Source organism: Hippocampus zosterae, chromosome 2 (genome assembly GCF_025434085.1).
Source record: "Hippocampus zosterae strain Florida chromosome 2, ASM2543408v3, whole genome shotgun sequence".
In the NCBI taxonomy this organism is placed as follows: domain Eukaryota; kingdom Metazoa; phylum Chordata; class Actinopteri; order Syngnathiformes; family Syngnathidae; genus Hippocampus; species Hippocampus zosterae.
In genome coordinates, this window is record NC_067452.1 from 20517983 (window position 1) to 20539470 (window position 21488).

General features: G+C 43.9%; 1 protein-coding gene across 2 annotated transcripts in view; it reads right to left on the reverse strand.

Moving 5' to 3' along the window:
- Positions 1-21488, reverse strand: part of LOC127595420 (histone deacetylase 4-like) — a 72493-nt gene that overhangs the window by 17554 nt on the left and 33451 nt on the right. Inside the window, exons 3-11 of one of the 2 annotated variants that reach the window (XM_052056895.1) lie at positions 20041-20109; positions 7566-7846; positions 5596-5746; positions 4586-4709; positions 3329-3447; positions 1445-1573; positions 1215-1324; positions 339-473; positions 62-245 (exon numbers count right to left, since the gene is read on the reverse strand). In XM_052056895.1, the coding sequence (XP_051912855.1) occupies positions 62-245; positions 339-473; positions 1215-1324; positions 1445-1573; positions 3329-3447; positions 4586-4709; positions 5596-5746; positions 7566-7846; positions 20041-20109 (1302 nt within the window). Of the gene's footprint in view, positions 1-61; positions 246-338; positions 474-1214; positions 1325-1444; positions 1574-3328; positions 3448-4585; positions 4710-5595; positions 5747-7565; positions 7847-20040; positions 20426-21488 lie in introns of those variants that run through there. The other variant, XM_052056894.1, reaches the window with a different exon arrangement.

Genomic DNA, 21488 nt, shown 5'->3' on the forward strand with positions numbered 1-21488 from the left:
ACTTCCACACTGCAGTGCTAGTTTTAAGCTCAATTAAGTGGCCCAAGGTGACTTTTCCTACCTGTCACCAGGGGGCTCTGTGCAGGAGTTTGCTCCATGAGTACCATGTGCTGAAGCAGAGGACTGTGCCCGCCTGTCCCTGCTGCTGCTTCAGCCACGTAGGGTGTCAAGTGGGCACCCGAGAGGAAAGGAGGACTGAGGGAGAGCGCTGGCTGCAGACTGCCATCTTGCTGAGCAGATGTCACCTGAGGGAAAGAAAAAGAGAGAGTAAAAGGGTGTTTATGTTGCTCATAAATACTGTACATCGACAGCTTGCTAGAGTTAAGCCAGATTCTTACATTGGAGGCAGCAGTGGCGGTGGCAGTGGCAGGCAAGCCCAAAGTAATGTTTGGTAAGGATGGTGATGTGTAGAGGGATAGCTGGCTTATAGAGCCTCGCTCAGCACCACGGCACACCCTCTGGCTCATGGGTGTCTGGAAGCAGATTTAAACAAACACTCAGAGAGCGCAGACCTTTGCCAACTTGCAAAAGTACATTGTTTTTTACAGCTTTGCTTTTGTCTGGATTGGGTTAAAGAATAATTTGGGCAGAATTTGAAGATATTTTTATGAGGTTAGGCTAACCCTGACCAAAAACCCTGCAAGAATACCTACCTACCTATTACCTGTATTTGACAGTATAAAAAATAAAATGCCTACCTAACTATTATTTAAAAATAAAGGTTAATGCAAAAGACAAGAGTAAACCAACAAGAAAAGAAACCAAATATCACAACCTTCTGGCAAAGGTTAGGATTGAAGTGGTAAATGTGCAAGTTCTGGACCCAAAGATGGGGGGATGATAACAAACTGAGTGCAATAGAGCTGTGATGTTCACAAGCCTCCTCCTCACACCACTAGTGCTCCTAATGGCTGCTACAAATAGAACCTTGCGGTCCTCCGCTGCTGACTCGTCATCAGAAGAACATTCACTCTTTGCCTTCGCGCGCGCGCGCACACACACACACACACACACACACACACACACACACACACACACACACACACACACACACACACACATGCACAGACTACTGGGTTTAAAAACCAATAACAAGCACCTGGACCTCAGCACGATCACAAAAATGCCCAACTAATCTGGCAGAACATTGGGTAGTATGAAGGTTTTATGTTGATCTTTTATGGGCTGAGTGGGTAACACTGAGCGTAAATTACCTCTTTGCTGTTGGAGACTGACACAGTGATGCCGTTTTCATTGGGGATGTTGTTGGAACTGTTGTTCGGGGAGCTTGGGCCCGAGCCCGGGGCACTGCTACATGCAGAATCTGCAGTGAGCACATCCACCAAAAAAAAACAACAACAAAAAATACTGAATGTATCCAGTTCTCAAACAAAAATGCGCTGATCTGAAATTAAATGTCAGCAAATCCGTGAGAAGCTGCTACCTGCCATGTCGAGAGAGCGCTTTTTTGCAGAGGTGATGGGGCTGTCTCGACGACGGAGAAGCGGGCTGCTCCTCCGCTCGCTGACCTTCTGCTTCAGTCTGGAGCGCAGCTTCAAGTTGGGTTCGGAGGCTGAAAGGAAGACGTTTTTCAAAAGTGCTTTAGGGACCTAAAAGGTTTTTGAGTTCTACTGCTTGCTCACTTTATTGATACAGTATGACCAATACATGTGTAGTCCCACGAGCTGTAGTCTTTGGGTTCAAGCACTTTATATCACTGCACTGCAGCCATAGAGGCCTTTTGTTAGAAAAAACATTTGCTAACTGTGCTCACATGTCACGACTCTTTAGTGTCCGATTCCTCCTATTTAGATGCTTTCTATCCAATGCAAACCGAGATCCAATTTCCAAATGACAATGTAGCTAAAAGGCAATTAGCTCAAATTTGGGAGGCTTTTTGGCTCTTTTGTATGTGCTGTCACAGACTTGTGATTGGAGACAGGAAGGCAAGCACAGCATGTCACCTTGGCGCCACTCATACAAAACGAACGCCCTGTTTACTATGCCCTCCAATCTCCCAAAACAGCATCATTTGATGAATTCAATAGTTTTTTAGTCCTCAAAGGGCAGCTAAATACAAGGACAAAAACTGATGAACACACAAGTTGGTTCGCCTACGACTACATTTCTAACATTAAGGATTGCCTGCTGTATGATATTTAGGCACACTTCATCTGAAACATATTAAAAGTGCGGGATGGAAAATTGTGTGCAGAAAAAATGGCTGAGGTCAAATGGCATCCAAATAAGCATTTGTGACGCTCATTTACGTCAAATTATGATTAGGGGAAAGCAAGCACACACACACACACACACGTTGATGGTTGCTTTCCATCAAGCTTAAATGAAATCCCAAATTTATATTTAAAAAAACACAGTGATAGTGTTCTCATAATCACAGCAGAGTCATTGTCAGGATAATGGTGAACCTGACATTTGAAAGACTCAAAAATTGTAAATTAATGGGCCCTATTTTCAGGCCCGGCACAAGTCTAGCGCAAAGTGCAGTTAAACTGTGTGTATGGATGGAGTTTTCTTTCTTTTGGCATTTTCGTAGATGGGCGCAGGTAGAAATAGATGATTGCGAGGTTATAGGAGTGAACACAGTCAACCTGATTCCGAGTCAATTCAAGCGGCTCCTCTTATTCTCTTTTAAGTTTAGCCCAGGTGAAGTGCACAGTCGACAGGGCGGTGAATGACACCTGCTCTAAAGTGAAGATTACTTTCCGTCACCAAAATGTCCGGTGTGACTGAGTTTTTACCTGAAGCACATACGCGCCTGTCTATGAAAATAAGGCCCACTGACTTGGAGAAACCCATGCGGTGCTGCACAGCATGCTTTGATTCGTAACACAAATCAAAATAGCGATTGTTGCCGTTTAAAACAGGCCTTTGAAGTGAAATTAATTGACAAGCCTCATTTTGACAGCCATCACTGGAAGGTCACACTTATGTACAAGCCTGTCAATGTTCGTAAGTGGTGCTATGACGTTGTCTGCCTTCAGACTCAGCCAGCCACTATTGAGTGAAAAGACAGGCACAGCGCGCCTTGCATCTCTTCTTTCAAAAAGCACAAAGCAACATGAGGTGATGGCTGTTTCCCCCAGGTGCAATGTGCTTGTGCATATTGCACTATTAACATCTTCTACAGGTTATTTCTCAGGTTGCAGTGTTGACGTTTGAATTGTGCTGTGGCGTAGAGTCCCCGCTTCCAAAAAATAGGAAATAGACACAGGAGTCCTATTCTGGCTATGAACTTCTGGATGTGTGTGTGTGTGTGTGTGTGTGTGTGTGTGTGTGTGTGTGTGTGTGTGTGTGTGTGTCACACCTGTTTTTCGAAGCGGGAAGTCATCCCGTGGATTGTAGACGCCCAGCACAGGGTGATTATAGGTGGACATAACAGTCTGTGGAGGTGAGCTCTGGTCTAGAGAGCTGTGCTGAGTTTTTCTACCCCAGAGAAGAAAAACAACAACTCATAACCCGACATAACTACCTAGTAGCGTTAAAGTCAGGGAGTGGTGTCGTAAATTTGTGCTGATATGAATCATGTCATGCACACAATGAGGCAATGCAGAGGAAACAGCAAAGCCTATACACCTGCAAAGCGCTTCAGAGATGTGACAATAAGGACTCAGGAACAAGCATCAAAATTAACGGCCCCTATCATCAGGTTCCAATAATCTGCTCTCACGTGTATGAATCTGTTTGTTAACATTTTTTTTAATAGTACTAATCCATCCATCCCTCAACATATACTGGAGCAGAAGCTTTAAGATAATTTGGCTGTAAAAGTGTGCACTCTCTGTCACTGGCTGTGTTCAGAATTACCCAATGACGTTGAAAGTCATGTTAAATGGCAGTCAGCACACACCTGCGACCGTTTTCACTGCCACTGATTATAATCCCAAGCGTTCAGTCCGAGCAGGCTTTTTCGGACTTTTTGTTTTTGCTTTCTACCAGGACCTTGAAAGAATTGTGCGAACACTGCCTGGTTCTTGGAATTGTTGATCATGACCAGTTCCAGCAGAAGAAAAACAGCCCCAAAAGAATGACACCACCATCACCACGCTACACTATACCTGAATATATTTTTCTCTGATATGCAAAATTGTGTATGCGCCAAACTATATTTTTGGCATTGGCTAAAAAGTGTTCAACCTTGGTTTCAAAACGTCGCAAAAACACTTGAAATCTCTCCAACGCATGGTGGAAAATCATGATGGTATATTACCAAAAGTTATTTTGGGCATGGACACAAAAGCAACATCATCATTTTCTCGGGGTGTTTTTCTTCAGCTGGAACTGGAGCCTTAGGCTGCATTCAGACTGCAGGCATATGCAATCAGATTCCTCCTCAAATCTGATTTTTAGGGCTGACTGTCCGCATGGTTTTTAGCAAGGCATCGCCTAACGCTTTGCACATTGACATGTCCTGTCAATGATTTTTTTAATGAACATTCATGATGGAACGGGCTCTGAAATGAGTTATCTTCGTGTCCATTTTTTATATCACAAAAACAAGGCAGTTGACAAGTTTTTTTTTTATACCCACTGTATATTCATTCAAACTGTGCTGTCACCTTACCTATACCAGTAGGGAGCATCGTTGGGGGGGCCGCCCTGGTTGAGGCTCCGCTGGGCCAGGGCCTTTTTTTTGTTGAGGACAAACTCCTGGAGACGCATCTTTACCTCTGTACTTGCCACAGCACCTGTGGACCAAATAAGCTATCCATTATGCGTTACATCAACAAACTGGGTAAGAAAATTGCGTGCTAGAAAGTGTGAGCAGACTGCCAACTTTAACACAACACACTCTAATACAGCCGCCATCCCTTTCCAGTGATACTGAGTGCAAACGGTGCTCAAGCAGGAGTCCACTTACAGCAGCCAGCATTAATAACGAGACTTGTCTCGCGCCAAGGCCACCGACTTAGACAGCTCCTGGACCACATAGAGTTAGCAGTATCTCCAAGTAAAATGGAAAACTAACATACACGGAAATGGAAACATGCATTGCGCACTTACAGTTTTGCTGGACAGTATTTGTTTGATTTCCTCACCTATACCATATTTCATATGCTACTTTAAATGGCAAAATCTTTTTAATCAATCGATTAATCATTTCAGTACCAGTCACCTTCGAAACCAGGAAATCTCTTTACTTAATTGAGGGAGAGTCAAAGTGGTTGATCAGCGGTTTAGTCTTTTTTACCAAATAAATATTCAGTACACTGGAAAGTAGGAGGAAACTGGCGTACCAAGAGTACTTTTGTAATTAATTTGTCGTTTCGAACCGTTGTCTACCTTAAAATTGTCCGAATCATCGGATTTCAGCCTCTCATCAGTTAATATTATCAGATTTCTGTAGTCCTTTGTGAAAACAGATGGATTGCCTTTTTTGTTGAATCAAAAGACAACATTTGCAACTATCTACTACTTTGGAATAAGAAACGAAAAGCATTTTTTTAATATTTTCTGAAATGCTACAGACCTCATGATCGAATAATCAATTCTAAAAATATTTGATAGTGACAGTTCCACAGTGTACATTCATCTGTAACAGGACAGGGCTGGCTTGTGGTCAGGGGAACTTACTTTCTTGCCCTCTTTCCTTGTTCTTCAGCAGCTGCAACTTCTGTTCACGCTGCTGCTTCTCAAGCTCTTGCTCAAGACGATGGTTTTCCATTTTCCTCTGATGCTCCAAAAGCTCCTGTTGGTGCTTGATTGCCAGCAGCTCTTGTTGTTGCTGCAAGAATTAAAAAAAAAAAAACCCGCAATGTCCAAATTAGCAAAGACCCAAAGAGAGAAGGCCTTTGTGCGTTTGCAAAACTTCAGTTTTGTAAAACTTCAGTTTTGTTGTCAACTGTGCATTTTTTCCTCTTCCACATTGTACATGTGGTATGTTTTAGTTGTCATCCCAGATAAGTATGTCTGTCAGGCTTCTGAAACATTTAGAAACGCTCAAAAACGAATAACTGAATAGAGTCAGGTATTGAACAAACCATTGTGATCACTCCAGATAAGAGGAGGAAGGCAGCATAATATAAACATATATAAACAAACCAAAATTTACAGTTTGCTACACGTGTGCCTCGAGAAGTCATCAGGCAGGCAAAAACAAACAAACCCCAAATTCACTTAAATGGGCCAAAAATGATTTACTCCAACTAATGTGTCTTTATTCCTCTGTCTATGACATCATCAAAATCTTAGTTGGCTAATTTCTATATTTCCTGACATTCTTGTTAGGTGACGGGCTGTGAGATTTTCCAAATGTAAAATATGCCCCTTGGCTCACTAAATGTTCGAAAACACGGCTGCAGATGGCCTAAGGCTGTCAGTCACGTGGAACTGACTTCAGGATTTATTACCGGACCCCACAAAGCAGCAGGGACATACCAAAAGCAGGAAATGAGTCTGTGGATAAATTACTGGTTGAGGGTGACAGGAAGGTGAGGTGGGACTCGTGCGAAAAGCCAAAACCTGAGCTATTTCCCACCATCTGCCTGTGAAAATGTAAATGTTTATAATCATGTGTTTGCAGACATCTGAGTGCAAGTGAATGCTTGAATGGCTGGCTGCCGGTGTGCGTGTGTGTCTGTGTGTGTGTGTGTGTACACAGTGAATGGGGCTAATTAAGGACGGCCTCCCTGGCAGTGGCTGTGCGTTACTGGCTTCCATTCGAGTGATCTCGCAGCCCTACCAGAAGCGGAAGGACCTCCCATCAACATTGCCCATCCCTCAAGAAGGAAAGTGGAAGAAAATGGTAAATGGGCTGTCACTTGTATAGCGCTTTTCTACCTCGGTTAATCAAAGCGCTTCACACAGTTACCTCATTCGCTTACTGGTGATGCAGCACCAGGAGCAACTGGGGGCATAGTATCTTGCTCAAGGACACTTTGACATGGTTGCAATGGCCGGGGATCAAACCGCCAACCACTGAGCCATGCTGCCTCCAAAATGGAATACATGGGGAAAAAAGGAGACACTAGGAGGAACAAAGGAAGGAATTGAGAAAAGGAGAGGATGAAATAAGAGACAGACTAAGGAAAATCTAGACAGTATGATAATAAGGAAAGGGAAAACGGGAAACATAAAACAGTAATGGAGGAAGGAAAGACGATACAGTGGAAAGAAAATAAAAGCAAGGAGAGTGGGCAGAGAGAGAAAGACACACACTAGCTGATGTGATCGCTATGATGGATCATTTTATTCAGCTTTAGGAGCACATTACAAGTGTAATGTTAGTTCTATTGCTAAATGAGCTCAGGAATACTTTTCAGACATCTCAGCCCCACAGGAGAGCGGCAGTGAGTGTGGGTGTGCTGATCTAGATTTGCTTTCCAGTCCAGTGAGCTTGATGTCTGCCATGTGGAGTTCTCATATGGAGTCTCGCCTCAAATTCTCAGCATCTTAACAGAAATATACTTTACTACAACGGCCCACCAACAGTTTGCACACATTTTCCATCCCCATTAGAGTGCACAGAGCCAAAATGACTTGCTCTCTTCTACTCAAAGAGAGTTAAAGAGCCAATGTAAGTGTGGTAAATAATGATGATTTACCTTTATGTGTTCCTGGAGCTGGGCCTCGTGCTGACGTGAAAGCTGCTCATGCTGCCTTTGGAACTCAGCGATTAGAATCTGTCTCTGGATTTGCTGCTTCTGCTTCAGGCTAAGCAACTCCTGTTGCAGCTGTTGTTCGCGTACAGGAGCGGAGACGACAACCCCGCTGGCCTGCTGGCGGGGTGGGGACAGAGGGGACACCTGTTGCTGATGGTCCATGTGCAGGTCCATGGGGATGGCGGCAGGCGGGAGGCGCATCGGCAGTGCTGAATTGATATCCACTGTTGAGACAGACAAGAAGAGACATGAGGCCCAACGTATCGTACATCCAGATTTAAGGACTGACAGACATCAATAACGAAGGACTTGCTAAACCAGTGCACCATAAGCCGGCCAGCCACAACATTAAGACTTCTGAAACATCAGTATGAAAAATGATTTTTTCAGAGAAACATCAGTGCAATTGATTTCACTGTACAGTTCTTTTCGGGAAGTTTCCAAATTCATCCCAATCCCTTTCAGCATCTTCCAATTCTCACCCCCCACCCAACATTCCGTCGAGCCATTTCCCTGCAACAAATCACTATTAGTTTACGCGCCCCCGGGCGCGCTTCCACAACACTTCTGACTCTGATTGCTGATCAATTGATACCAGACAATGCAAGAATGCATATTAGATATGCAAAACATATTAGATATGACATTGTTAGTGTGCATACAGTCAGTGAGACTGACCACCGGAGCGTCACGCTCATGAGGCGTAAGAAAAGCGTAGCTTTTGTCTATAAGGGAGCTAAAAACCGGCACTGCCATAATGATTACTGCAAAGGCAAAAATGAGAGGTGACAGATTTAATACATGTTTTCCACTCATGAAAGTTTTCAACTCCTGGTTGACAGAACAGTCGCACACGACTGCAGGTCCCGACGTACCAACCTGTGCACAGCTTGGATTGATTACAAGAAAGCCTATGACTCGATGCCACATACATGGATCACTGAATGCTTGGAGTTGTATAAGGTGAACAGGACCCTAAGAGCCTTCGTTGCGAACTCGATGAGGATGTGGAAAACCACACTTGAAGCCAATGGCAAGCCACTTACCCAAGTGTCCATCAAATGTGGTATATACCAAGGTGATGCACTCTCCCCACTGCTGTTCTGCATAGGACTGAACCCCCTAAGCCAAGTAATCACCAAGACAGGCTATGGATACCGCCTCAGAAATGGAGCTACAATCAGTCACCTCCTCTACATGGATGACATAAAGCTGTATGCTAAGAGCGAAAGGGACATAGATTCCCTGATCCACACAACCAGGATCTACAGCAGCGACATCGGGATGTCATTCGGGCTTGAGAAATGTAGTCGGATGGTGAATAAGAGAGGAGAGATAGTCCGCACTGAAGGGGTCTCACTCCCCGAAGGAACAATAGCAGACATTGAGGACAGCTACAAGTACCTTGGTACTTGCCACAAGCCAATGGCAACCTCGAACTGGCAACAAGGAAAGCGGCTACGGCCAAATACCTCCAGCGAGTGAGGCAAGTCCTAAGAAGCCAGCTCAATGGCAAGAATAAGAGCCGGGCAATAAACAGCTATGCCCTGCCAGTGATCAGATACCCTGCAGGAATAATAAGGTGGCCAAAGGAAGAGATTCAGACCACGGACGTTAAGACCCGAAAGCTCCTAACCATGCATGGAGGGTTCCATCCCAAATCCAGCACCCTGAGACTGTAATCAAGCCGAAAGGAAGGAGGCCGGGGACTAGTGAGTGTGAAAGCCACTGTCCAGGATGAAACATCCAAGCTCCATGAATACATCAAGGAGAAGGCTCCAACGGATGACGTACTCAGAGAATGTCTCAGACAATGGGGAACAGAAGATGAGGCGCTGGAAGAGGGACCATCATGGGAGGACAAGCCCCTACACGGGATGTACCACCGGACCATAACTGAAGTGGCTGATCTCAAGAAGTCCTATCAGTGGCTAGACAGGGCTGGGCTGAAGGACAGCACAGAGGCACTCATACTGGCTGCTCAGGAGCAGGCCTTGAGCACCAGAGCCATCGAGGCCCAGATATATCACACCAGACAAGACCCAAGGTGTAGGTTGTGCAAAGAGGCACCTGAGACGATCCAACACATAACTGCAGGGTGTAAGATGCTGGCAGGGAAAGCCTACATGGAACGCCATAACCAGGTGGCTGGCATAGTCTACCGAAACATCTGTGCGGAGTATGGACTGGAAACCCCAAGGTCAAAATGGGAAACACCTCCGAAGGTGGTGGAGAATGACAGAGCGAAGATCATGTGGGACTTCCAGATCCAGACTGACAAGATGGTAATGGCGAACCAACCAGATATCGTGATCATAGATAAAGGGCAGAGGAAAGCCGTTGTAGTGGATGTAGCGGTCCCAAGCTTTTTTAGCTCCTTCCACAGACATCCAAAAATATTTCGAACAGGGCTCTTCTGAGTAGTTTGCGTCTGAGACCAAGCTTTCTGAAACGGAAATGCAAATATTGCTCCAGAATGCCTTGGTAGTATGGAAATGTCTTTCTATCTGCACTGAAAAAAACTACCCCCAAAACAAAGATACTATAAATTTGATCCTTTCCATTCATTGCTTTAAAAATAAATAAATAAATAAATAAAAATCGACCACCATATGGAGTCACCAGCAAATTCTGGTTTTGTTGTGCTTTTCTGCTGGTCTTATTGGTGACCATATGCATATGCTGGTGGCCACTTATGCTCATCTGCAACAACAATTTTGTTCATTTCTAGCAGTCTGGAGAGATTTTTTTAACAAGTAGTCATCGACAACCTAAACCTGTTTTCGTGTTGTTTCACAAAACACAGTCCATAGACACACAGAAACAAAGTTTACCTTTCATTCATTCATTCATTCATTCATCTTCCTAACCGCCTGATCCTCACTAGGGTCGCGGGGGGTGCTGGAGCCTATCCCAGCTGTCTCCGGGCAGTAGGCGGGGGACACCCTGAATCGGTTGCCAGCCAATCACAGGGCACACAAAGACGAACAACCATTCGCACTCACTCTCACACCTAGGGACAATTTAGAGTGTTCAATCAGCCTGCCATGCATGTTTTTGGAATGTGGGAGGAAAAGTTTACCTTTCTTAGTTTAAATTTCTGTAATTTTGTTTTTCTTCTTTCTCTCCTCTCATCTATAAAATACTTTAAAAAGCGGAGCAGCAAGCCAATTAACATCAGGTCACTCTTGGCTAATGCAAAGCCATCATCAACGCTCGCTCTCTTGCTGTACAAAATGTTCCTGTGCGGGTGCTGAGTTCCTGGCACAACACAAACCGCTTTCAGCCGAACACAAATGTCAAGAACCTTGTCAAGAACCGTGTAAGGCATACTTGACAAATGCTCACATCACACGGAAACACATAGATGCGATAATCCATCCGTGTTTTCCCTTTTCGCCATCTTGCTTCCGAGAGGGAACTCCCTTTTTCCTGCTCATCCGAGCGTCCTTATTGCGTTCCACGGCTGGCAATTTTCAGTCCGTGTTCATCTTCTTGCCGTCTTTAACCTGCTAGGCCACTATCTCTCTCTCCCTCTCTCCTGCTTCATTTCCCCAGCGGTAATATCACAGCGAATGCAGTTGGTTTATTACGCAGCCCTGTGTGCTTTTCCAGGAACTAACTTCTCTCAAGTACACTTAGCCACACACCTCGTCCCTCAGTGTGGCTTCCCCTCGCCATTGATTCTAAACACAACGTTCACTTCACAAGGGCAATCAACTATATCTGGGCGTGCCTCTTGTTCGTAGTCATCATTGTGCTGTTGACAATACTGTACTGTCCATCGCTTTTCACCCACTCTGAGTGATTTAATACAGCGAGCTCAAATTCCTGGCATGGAAATTTCCCCGCATTTCCCAAATAAATAGACAACCACAAAATGGTTCCGCATGGAGCCATCGAAGCACTTCCATTCCGTAGAACCCAGTGAGATATACAGTGCCCGTGATAATTATTGGCAGCCCTGTGGTCAAAACGTGTTCTTTAGATTCGAAAACATACAGCTTATTTTCTGAATAATATAGGACCTTTTTTAAAAGAGGAAACTCCAACCTTTGATTCAGGTAGTGGCAAAAAAAAAAATCCCACATGAAGATTTTTTTTTTTACATCAAATCATGTGACCTAATTGTTAGTATCACTGATATTTTGCACAACGTTCTTTTGCCAACAAAACAGCACCCAATCATAATATTTCACAAGATGGGAGAAACCACAAAGAGGGATCTTCGACTATTCCTCTTTGCACAATCTCTCTGAATCATCTATTTAGCTTTGTCCTCTCATCTGCACTCTCTTCTTTAGCTCACTCCACACATTTTCAATAGGGTTGAGATCTGAGCTGACCATGGGAGGATCTTGATTCTGTACATTTCTACCATTTTCAGTATCAGACTCTGCTGCTGCAATTAAAATTGAATTTATTTTTAGGCTTTTAACATATCTTAACCAGGGTTGCCAATAATTATTGAGGGCACTGTATTCATCCGTTCATTTTCAGAGCCTATCCCAGCTGTCTTCGGGAAGTAGGTGGGCGACACCTTGAACTGATTGCCAGCCAATCGCAGGATACACATCGACGAACAACCATTCGCGCTCACACTCACACATTTAGAGTGTTCTATTAACCTATCGCACAGGTTTTTGGAATGTGGAAGGAAATCGGAGATCCCGGAGAAAACCCCCGCAGGCATGGGGAGAACATGCAAACTCCACACAGGAAGGCCACCACCGGGCTGCCCGGACACTGTATTTTAATGCAAAAAAAGTTGTTCATGTCTTTGTTGTATGAATCCAGTCCTGTCTTTTAATGTCTGTGAATGTGCCACTGATATGTTAGTGAGTTAGCTGACTTTTGTGTCAGCCTTGGCTGCTCTGAATCACGCACTGCTCCCCTGTCATGTGGTGTTCCACAGGGCTCAATTCTGGGGCCTCTGCTGTTCTCGCTGTATCTGCTCCCATTGGGTTCCATCTTAAGCAAACATGGTATTCCTTTCCACTGCTATGCAGATGACTGCCAGATCTATGTCCCACTGAGCAAGAAAGACACCTTCTCATTAAGGCCACTCCTATCCTGTCTGGAAGAAATCAAAACCTGGATGGCACAAAATTTCTTGAAGTTCAACGAAAAGAAGACAGAGGTGATATTGTTTGGCCCCAGTGGACCTTGTACATTCCATCCTGTAGACTTGGGCCCCCTATCTCCTTATCTGAAATCAACGGTCTCAAACTTGGGACTTAAACTGGACAGTGATTTCAAACTCGATCGGCAAATTGGTGCCGTTGTTAAATCCAGCTTCTTTCACCATAGACAGCTGGCCAAAATAAGACCTTTCCTCTCACATGAACACTTTGAGACAGTAATTCATGCCTTTGTCACATCCCGGCTCGATTACTGCAACGCCCTGTACTTTGGAGTCAGCCAGTCCTCCATCAAGCGCCTTCAGCTGGTACAGAATGCCGCTGCTCGCCTCTTGACTGGTACTCGTAAGAGGGAGCATATAACTCCTACTTTGGCATCCCTTCACTGGCTCCCCATTCATTTTAGAATTATTTTTAAGATCCTCCTCTTTGTTTTCAAATCTCTGAATAATCTCGCGCCACCATACCTCTCTGAGCTCATACGCCCCTACACCCCTGCCCGGCGCCTCAGGTCTGTGGACCAGTCTTTGCTAGACGTACCAAGAACTAAACTGAGGCTCAGAGGGGATCGAGCCTTTTCTGTTGCTGGTCCATCTCTCTGGAATGACCTCCCACTGAACATTCGGCAAGCCTCCTCGCTGCCCATCTTTAAAGCCCTCCTCAAAACTCACTTGTATTCTTTGGCGTTTGACTCAGCATGACTTAGATTTGCTATTGGTTTTACTGCTTGGTGCTTTCTACCGCCTTATTACTTATTACTTATTACTGATTCGTCTTACTGTTTATTGTATATGTTAAATCGCTCCATGTACAGCACTTTGTATGCAGTGATGGCTGTTTGAAAGTGCTCTATAAATACTGTTGACTTGACTTGACTTGACTTGAATAACAGTGGCTTTTCCTCATCATTCTTAATGTCAGTATGAGACTTAATTTTTGAAAAGAAAAAAAAATCTGTGATCAATTGATTTCACCATAAAATTCTTTCAGGGAGTTTCCAACTTGAGTCCAATCCCTTTGAGAAATCTTCCAATCCTCACTCCCACACCCTGTACCGTCCTGCCAATTCCATGTTCCAAACCACAATATGTTTACGACCCCTCAGGAGCACTCCACAACTCTTCTGGCTGCGATTGCTGATCTAATTATCCCAGACAATGCAAGACAGCAGACATCTTTGATTTGAGATTCTTTGGGCCTGATTTAATTAAGGTTTGCATGTGCAAAAAAAAAAAACAGGAACAAACTTGATTGCAGATGTGGAAGCTAATCTACTACACTAACTCGGTGTCACCCCTAAAACGCACTCAATTTCAGCACAGTCCATCTTGTGCATTGTCAGAGGAGTACATTGCTGGCATCATGCCAAAGCCTTCTTTTGTTACGATTTGGCAAATTTCATATTTTTTCACGAATCTATTACATTTGGTCAGTCCTCCGTGTGTGTTATATTATTATTTTTATTTTAATTATCGACCCATCTAAAATTGCAATGCCCCAATAATACTTTTTGGGCACCTGACTCTGATTCTTAGTCTTTGGTTTTAAGTATCTACGTACCTTGACAATTTATTCTGACTTGTAGTACTGTTCTTAAATAAACTCAAAGGTCTATATTTTTTCCTCTGTAAGCACTACATTTGCTGATACACATATTGAGCATTTCAATATGCAGTGGCTCATCTCAGAACTTGTTTTATCATGCCAGTGTTTGTCCTGAAACTAACTCTGAGTGAGTTTTTAAGCATAAAATTAGCAAATACAGGCACTATAGGTGTGAAATTTTACGCGAATTGACTGTTAACTTTAAACACAAAACGTATCAATGTGCAGGACACTTAATAAAAATGCCTTTCATGTAATTGCCCGAAAATGGCATCAATTTGGTTGAATGGCCCATATCAGCATTAACATGGGATGTTTTTGTTTGATACATTTTGATACATTTGATTACCGGTAATCAAAGGCTAAACAAACATTTACATTGTGATTTACGGACTAATATGTCAAGTCCACACATAGTTATTGGCTGTGTGCATGACTTCTCTGATCTAGAAATTACACGATTGATTTACGACTTCATTAAATGCAACCAAGAGGGAACAAGCTTGCTTGTCACTAAATTGTTTACACTCGTTAAAATTCTATTTGAAGTATATCGTTTGGATGTGTCAATCGCTAACCTATCTGTTGTACTATCAGCTCCCTCAACTCTTTGGCGATGCCGTTTAGCAAGGAGGCTTCTTCATATCGGGCAAGGCAGACTTATTTCGGAGCAACTTTCCGCTTACTTGTGCTTCTAAACAAGCTAGCAGGACATTGTGAAACATAAAACTTAACTATTATTGTTGTATTTGGCAAGATATTTGCACATTTGGATTATTTTGTCGCTTTGTGACCTTTAAATGTTCTGAAAATAATAAAACTGATCTCTTTCACCCAATACCAGATCGGCTGAAAATCACATGATCGACCCTGATTTCTGATCACGTGATCGGTTCGCGACATCCTTAATCTAAAATGTTGAAAATGGCTCGCACTCTTTGACGATGACGTCTATAGTTGACCTCCACAATTTTCTTTGGAGACGAATCCTTCTTATGGAACATATCCCTTCAGAGCAAAAGTCCCCACTTACTCGTGATTTTTTTTTCAATTTGTAGGAAGGCCGGGCCCCGATAATGCTGTGCTTATCTAATTTGTTGTTAAATGTTCAGTGCACGTCTCATGCAGTTTAGTTTAGAACACCCTTTTTGCGTCTATTGCCAACAAAGCGCACAATCTGTTAAAGTGACTGAACACGCAATTGAACGTCCGCGATTTGGGATGTCAATAAATCAGGTCTTTAGTGTGTACCCACTGTCTGACCACTGTATCTTCACACTCATTAGCAGAATATATGCCATGCTGCGCCGAGTGGAGCTGTTTAGTAAAATGTGGCAGACATTTTACCTGGAACAGGTTTTTGCTCTATGGAGAATAACGGCAGCAGGCAGCTTGTTTATTGGTCTCTGAGAGTGGGGCTGGATGAGCACTGGAGGTGAATTGGCATCAAATGTTGATATCCCAATTACAGTGACTAAAATTAAAAGAAAATAATATAATAAAGAAATAAATAAACCACACAAAACAGAATTCCCATGTAGAAAATGAAATGAACTTTTCTCTTTATCAGTTTAAAATTAGAGCAAAATCTCCAAATGCGTGCTCTCTCCACACTAAAAAACATCTTTCTGGAATACTCTACAAAAGAAAGACACTGCTGCAATTCAACACAGCTGAATGTATCATTTCAATGATACGATCGAGAATGGTTTTGCTTTTGAATGTTTCATATATATATATATATATATATATATATATATATATATATATATATATATATATATATATATATACACTGTATATGTACAGTCAAACCTCAGTTTTAGTCTATAATCCGTTTCAGAAGGCTATTTGAAAACCGAAATTGTTCGAAAACCACGCTCTTTAAAAAAAAAACGTTTATTGAACACGTCTGCTCACAATGGAAAGCGACACAAGGATGCGTCACCTCCTCGTATACCTGAGGAGGCGTCACTTCCTCATGTAAGGAAGGCGAGAGGAGTCAAATGGTGTATTCAAGTGCGCTCAGTTTGTTCCAGAACCAAAATTAGTTTGTCATCCGAGGCATAAGAAACTTGAATTTTTTTGGTTGAAAACCGAATTGGTCGAGAACCGAGACGTATATATTCTTCACCCGAGATGTGCAACAGATTCCTTCAGTTTTTCATTTCATTGATAAGGTCTCTACAGCTAGGACTCCGGTTTCAAATACCGCATCTGACCCCTCTGTCCATGTTCCATGTTCAGCTGTACTAAATTCTTTTGATACTGTGTCCTTGGCGCTTTTGGAGGATGTAGTTCGCCAGACGAAGCCATCTGGCTCCCCTTGCGACTCTCTTCCCCCACGCTTCTTTCAGGAGGTTCTCCCGAGTGTTGGTGCATCGGTCTTGGATATCATCAACAGCAGCCTTTCTTCTGGTGTAGTTCCCCAACAGTTTAAACATGCTGTGGTCCAACCCTTGATCAAGAAACCTGGTCTAGATCCAGATGTGCTGTCAAGTTACAGGCCCATTTCCAAACTGCCTTTCATTTCCAAAATTCTGGAAAAAGTGGTGCACATGCAGTTGAAACTTTTCTTAGATGAACATAACATCTTGGAGGTCTTCCAGTCAGGTTTCAAGACGATGCATAGCACGGAGTCAGCACTGTTACGCGTTTCTAATGATATCCTCCTGGCAAATGACTCTGGAGACCACGTGTGTCTGGTTTTATTGGACTTAACTGCAGCATTTGATACAGTGGATCACAGTATTCTGCTGACTCGTTTGCAGCACTTGGTGGGCATTGGCGGCAGTGCTCTTGAGTGGTTTAGGTCCTATCTAGCTGACAGGACCTTTTGTGTCAGCCTTGGCTGCTCTGAGTCACGCACTGCTCCCTTGTCATGTGGTGTTCCACAGGGCTCAATTCTGGGGCCTCTGCTGTTCTCGCTGTATCTGCTCTCATTGGGTTCCATCTTAAGGAAACATGGTATTCCCTTCCACTGCCATGCAGATGACTGCCAGATCTATGTCGCACTGAGCAAGAAAGACGCCTTCTCATTAAGGCCACTCCTATCCTGTCTGGAAGAAATCAAAACCTGGATGGCACAAAATTTCTTGAAATTCAAAGAAAAGAAGACAGAGGAGATATTGTTTGGTCCCCGTGGCCCTTGTACATTCCATCCTGTAGACTTGGGCCCCCTGTCTCCTTATCTGAATTCAACGGTCTCAAACTTGGGCCTTAAACTGGACAGTGATTTCAAACTCGATCGGCAAATTGGTGCCGTTGTTAAATCAAGCTTCTTTCACCTTAGACAGCTGGCCAAAATAAAACCTCTCCTCTCACATGAACACTTTGAGACAGTAATTCATGCCTTTGTCACATCCCGGCTGGATTACTGCAATGCCCTGTACTTTGGAGTCAGGCAGTCCTCCATTAAGCCCCTTCAGCTGGTCCAGAATGCTGCTGCTCGCCTCTTGACTGGTACTCGTAAGAGGGAGCATATAACTCCTACTCTGGCATCCCTTCACTGGCTCCCCATTCATTTTAGAGTTATTTTCAAGATAATAATAATAATAATAATACATTTTATTTGTGGGCGCCTTTCTAGAAACTCAAGGACACCTTACAACAAGCAGTTAAAATCACGAGTACAATGTTAAGATCCTCCTCTTTGTTTTCAAATCTCTGAATAATCTCGCGCCACCTTACCTCTCTGAGCTCATCCGCCCCTACAGATCTGCCCGGCGCCTCATGTCTGTGGAACCAGTCTTTGTTAGAAGTATCAAGAACTAAACTGAGGCTCAGAGGGGATCGAGCCTTTTCTGTTGCTGGTCCCTCTCTCTGGAATGACCTCCCACTGAACATTCGGCAAGCCTCCTCGCTGCCCATCTTTAAAGCACTCCTCAAAACTCACTTGTATTCTTTGGTGTTCGACTCAGCATGACTTAGATTTGTTCTTGATTTTACTGTTTGGTGCTTTCTACCGCCTTTATTACCGATTCGTCTTACTGTTTTTTGTGTATGTTAAATCGCTCCATGTACAGCACTTTATATGCAGCGATGGCTGTTTGAAAGTGCTCTATAAATACTGTTGACTTGACTTGACTATATATCAGTAAACCCTAAAGTGTTTCATCCCCAATGAGCTGCACTGGCCAGAAGCTGACATGGTCGTTTAGCTCCCTCATCCAAGTGCAACTCTTGAAGAAAAGCTCATCTTGGTCACAGCCAGGCAACAAAGTCTGATCTAATCATGACACCCTTGCAGAGGCCGTGGCAAGCTGAAGCATTCTGCCAAAAGCGAGTTCCAACTTGTCGCAAGCGTCATACAACCATCTATACCTCCACAGAACGCACAAATGCATTTAAAACAATGACCTAGATTGGTTAGATTATTACTTGGTGAAAAAAAAAATCACATGAATAGGGGTGTTCACACGTCCAAAGTTATACCGGTGTAGCCCCTGAAAACAACTTAAACAGGAGCAAATTTAACCCTGCTCAGGGGGTGGTTTAAAAATTTACTCTGGAATGCTAGTTTGCGAGGCAGCACTGATATAAACTGGTACATGTGAACGCTACCGGGGTAGAGTCGCTATGCATGAGAAGAGTTGATCACATACGGGTAGAATGCGTTGCTTTCGTGCTCTGTTGTACTTCCGTCATCTTTCCTGGACTGTCTCGGAGTTGTTTGTGTAGTTTGTTCCTTTGTTGTGTGTTCACAACCACCCCGTGGAGGTGTCGCTACTTCGTGGATTTCCGTTTAGCGCGGGTGATTTAGGTCCCCATTAACCGCGATAAATGAGGGATTACTGCACACTTAAAGTATGTGCATGTTTTATTTCTGTATTATTATGGTTTTATTATCGTACTGCACGGTCGGCAGAAACTGTCGTGTGAACGCAAGTGGGGCTGCACCAGGGTTAACACGCTTCTCTTTAGTAAGCAGCTCTTTACGTGTGAACTCTCCACAAAATTTACACCGGTGTAAGATATATCGCAACAAAATACATTGGTGCAGCACCGATGCAAATGTGTGCCGTGTGAACACCCCATATTTTGTTACCTTGTTGCTTCAGCGATCCCCTGCTTTGTAATCCAAAACAACAAAGACCAATTGACAAATACTAAACCCTCGATTTGCATCAGCAAGGAAACTACATTTGACTTAGATAGACAGGAGAGTGTTGAAGGCACGACCAGCATTGCCAAGCTCAGCTTTACATCAGAGACAACAGAGATGAGAATTTTTTTTTAAGAGGTGATTCCAGTGAGTCTCAATATTTAATTAGCTTAACTGGCAGCAGGCGGGAAGTACCCCTGGCAGCATTTAGAGGGAAGTGAAAAGCCTCTAGGAGGTTTGGGACAAGTTGAAAATGAAAAGCAACAAGCTCACTGCCCTCTGACTGCTTGATGCTCAGCTGCAGAATGCTAAAAAGTAGCAAATTATGCAGTGCACTCGAACAGTCACATTATTTTTTTTCCTCCAAAAGGAAATTGAACGTCTTTCGTGATGGGGATGTTTCCAGAATGGTCTCGATTATGATTATGAGATAACAAAACAAACAGAAAAGAACAGCCATTCTTTTCTGACAATTTGTTTTAATGCATAAATGAAACTGCAGAGTTGCACAGGATGATGACTAAATAAAGTACAATCACACAAAAACAAGCACGCATGGGTGTCCAACCTGTTGGGATGTGGTTGAGTGCCGACGTCTTGAGAACCTCCAGCGGCTGTTCCTTTCCCAGGATCCCCTCTGTGGGAGAGAGAGAACACTCCGCTTCAAATATGGTCCGCAACATTGGGATGCACTGCCAGCAACAACCCTGATAATCAGGCAGTTCAGTCTGAGCAAGCAGGCTTCAAGCGATCTCCTTGGTGGCTAGCGTATATCCTGGTGCTGTGATGACTGCACCAGCATCTGGCTGTGACATGAAGAATTTTCAGAGGTGCCCGAAAACACACTTGGATGTGAGGGGCGGTGAAGGGAAGAGCAGCCTGCATCGCCGTGAGTTCAGCATGCGGATGGGGGGATGTTGGGGCTCGACGGATACTGCCTGTGCTCAGCATAGCAAACGTGGCTGGCAGCAGCAGAGAGGGATGGGTGGGGGGGAGAAGAGGGGGGCGTTGGGGAGGAAGGGGGCGGGCGGGGGTTGGAGGGGTGTGTTGGAGGTAAAAATAGCTCACCCTTTTGTGTATAACAGAACATGTGGAGCATGCACACACATGCAAACACAAATGCACACTGCTGTTAGTGCACTCCTCAGTGTGTGTCTGCGTCTGTGTGTGTGTGTGTGTGTGTGTGTGTGTGTGTGTGTGTGTGTGTGTTTGTGTGTGTGTGTGTGTGTGTGTGTGTGTGTGTGTGTCGGCTGTAATTATAGTGGCAACATGAAAAGGCTTTTGTAGCTGCCGAGCTCTGGTAAGAAATAGCTATAAAAAGCAGAGTGACAGAGAGCGAATCAAGCGATGGAGGCAAAGGAGGAGGTGTAGGGGAAGACAAGAGGTAAGGAGGCAATAGGAGGGGAGGATGAGGCAAGGAGGACTGGAATTAAAACACCATTGGTGTGCAAAAAGGAAGGAGAGAATGAAACCGTACCCCAGCTTTGACACCAACACAGAAGTATGTGATTAAAACCAAAATTAAAATTATGTCCCACTGAGCAAGAAAGACGCCTTCTCATTAAAGCCACTCCTATCCTGTCTGGAAGAAATCAAAACCTGGATGGCACAAAACTTCTTGAAATTCAACGAAAATTAGACAGAGGTGATATTGTTTGGTCCCAGTGGCCCTTGTACATTCCATCCCGTAGACTTGGGCCCGCTGTCTCCTTATCTGAAATCAACGATCTCAAACTTGGGCCTTAAACTAGACAGTGATTTCAAACTCGATCGGCAAATTGGTGCCGTTGTTAAATCAAGCTTCTTTCACCTTAGACAGCTGGCCAAAATAAAACCTCTCCTCTCACATGAACACTTTGAGACAGTAATTCATGCCTTTGTCACATCCCGGCTGGATTACTGCAATGCCCTGTACTTTGGAGTCAGCCAGTCCTCCATTAAGCACCTTCAGCTGGTCCAGAATGCCGCTGCTCGCCTCTTGACTGGTACTCGTAAGAGGGAGCATATAACTCCTAC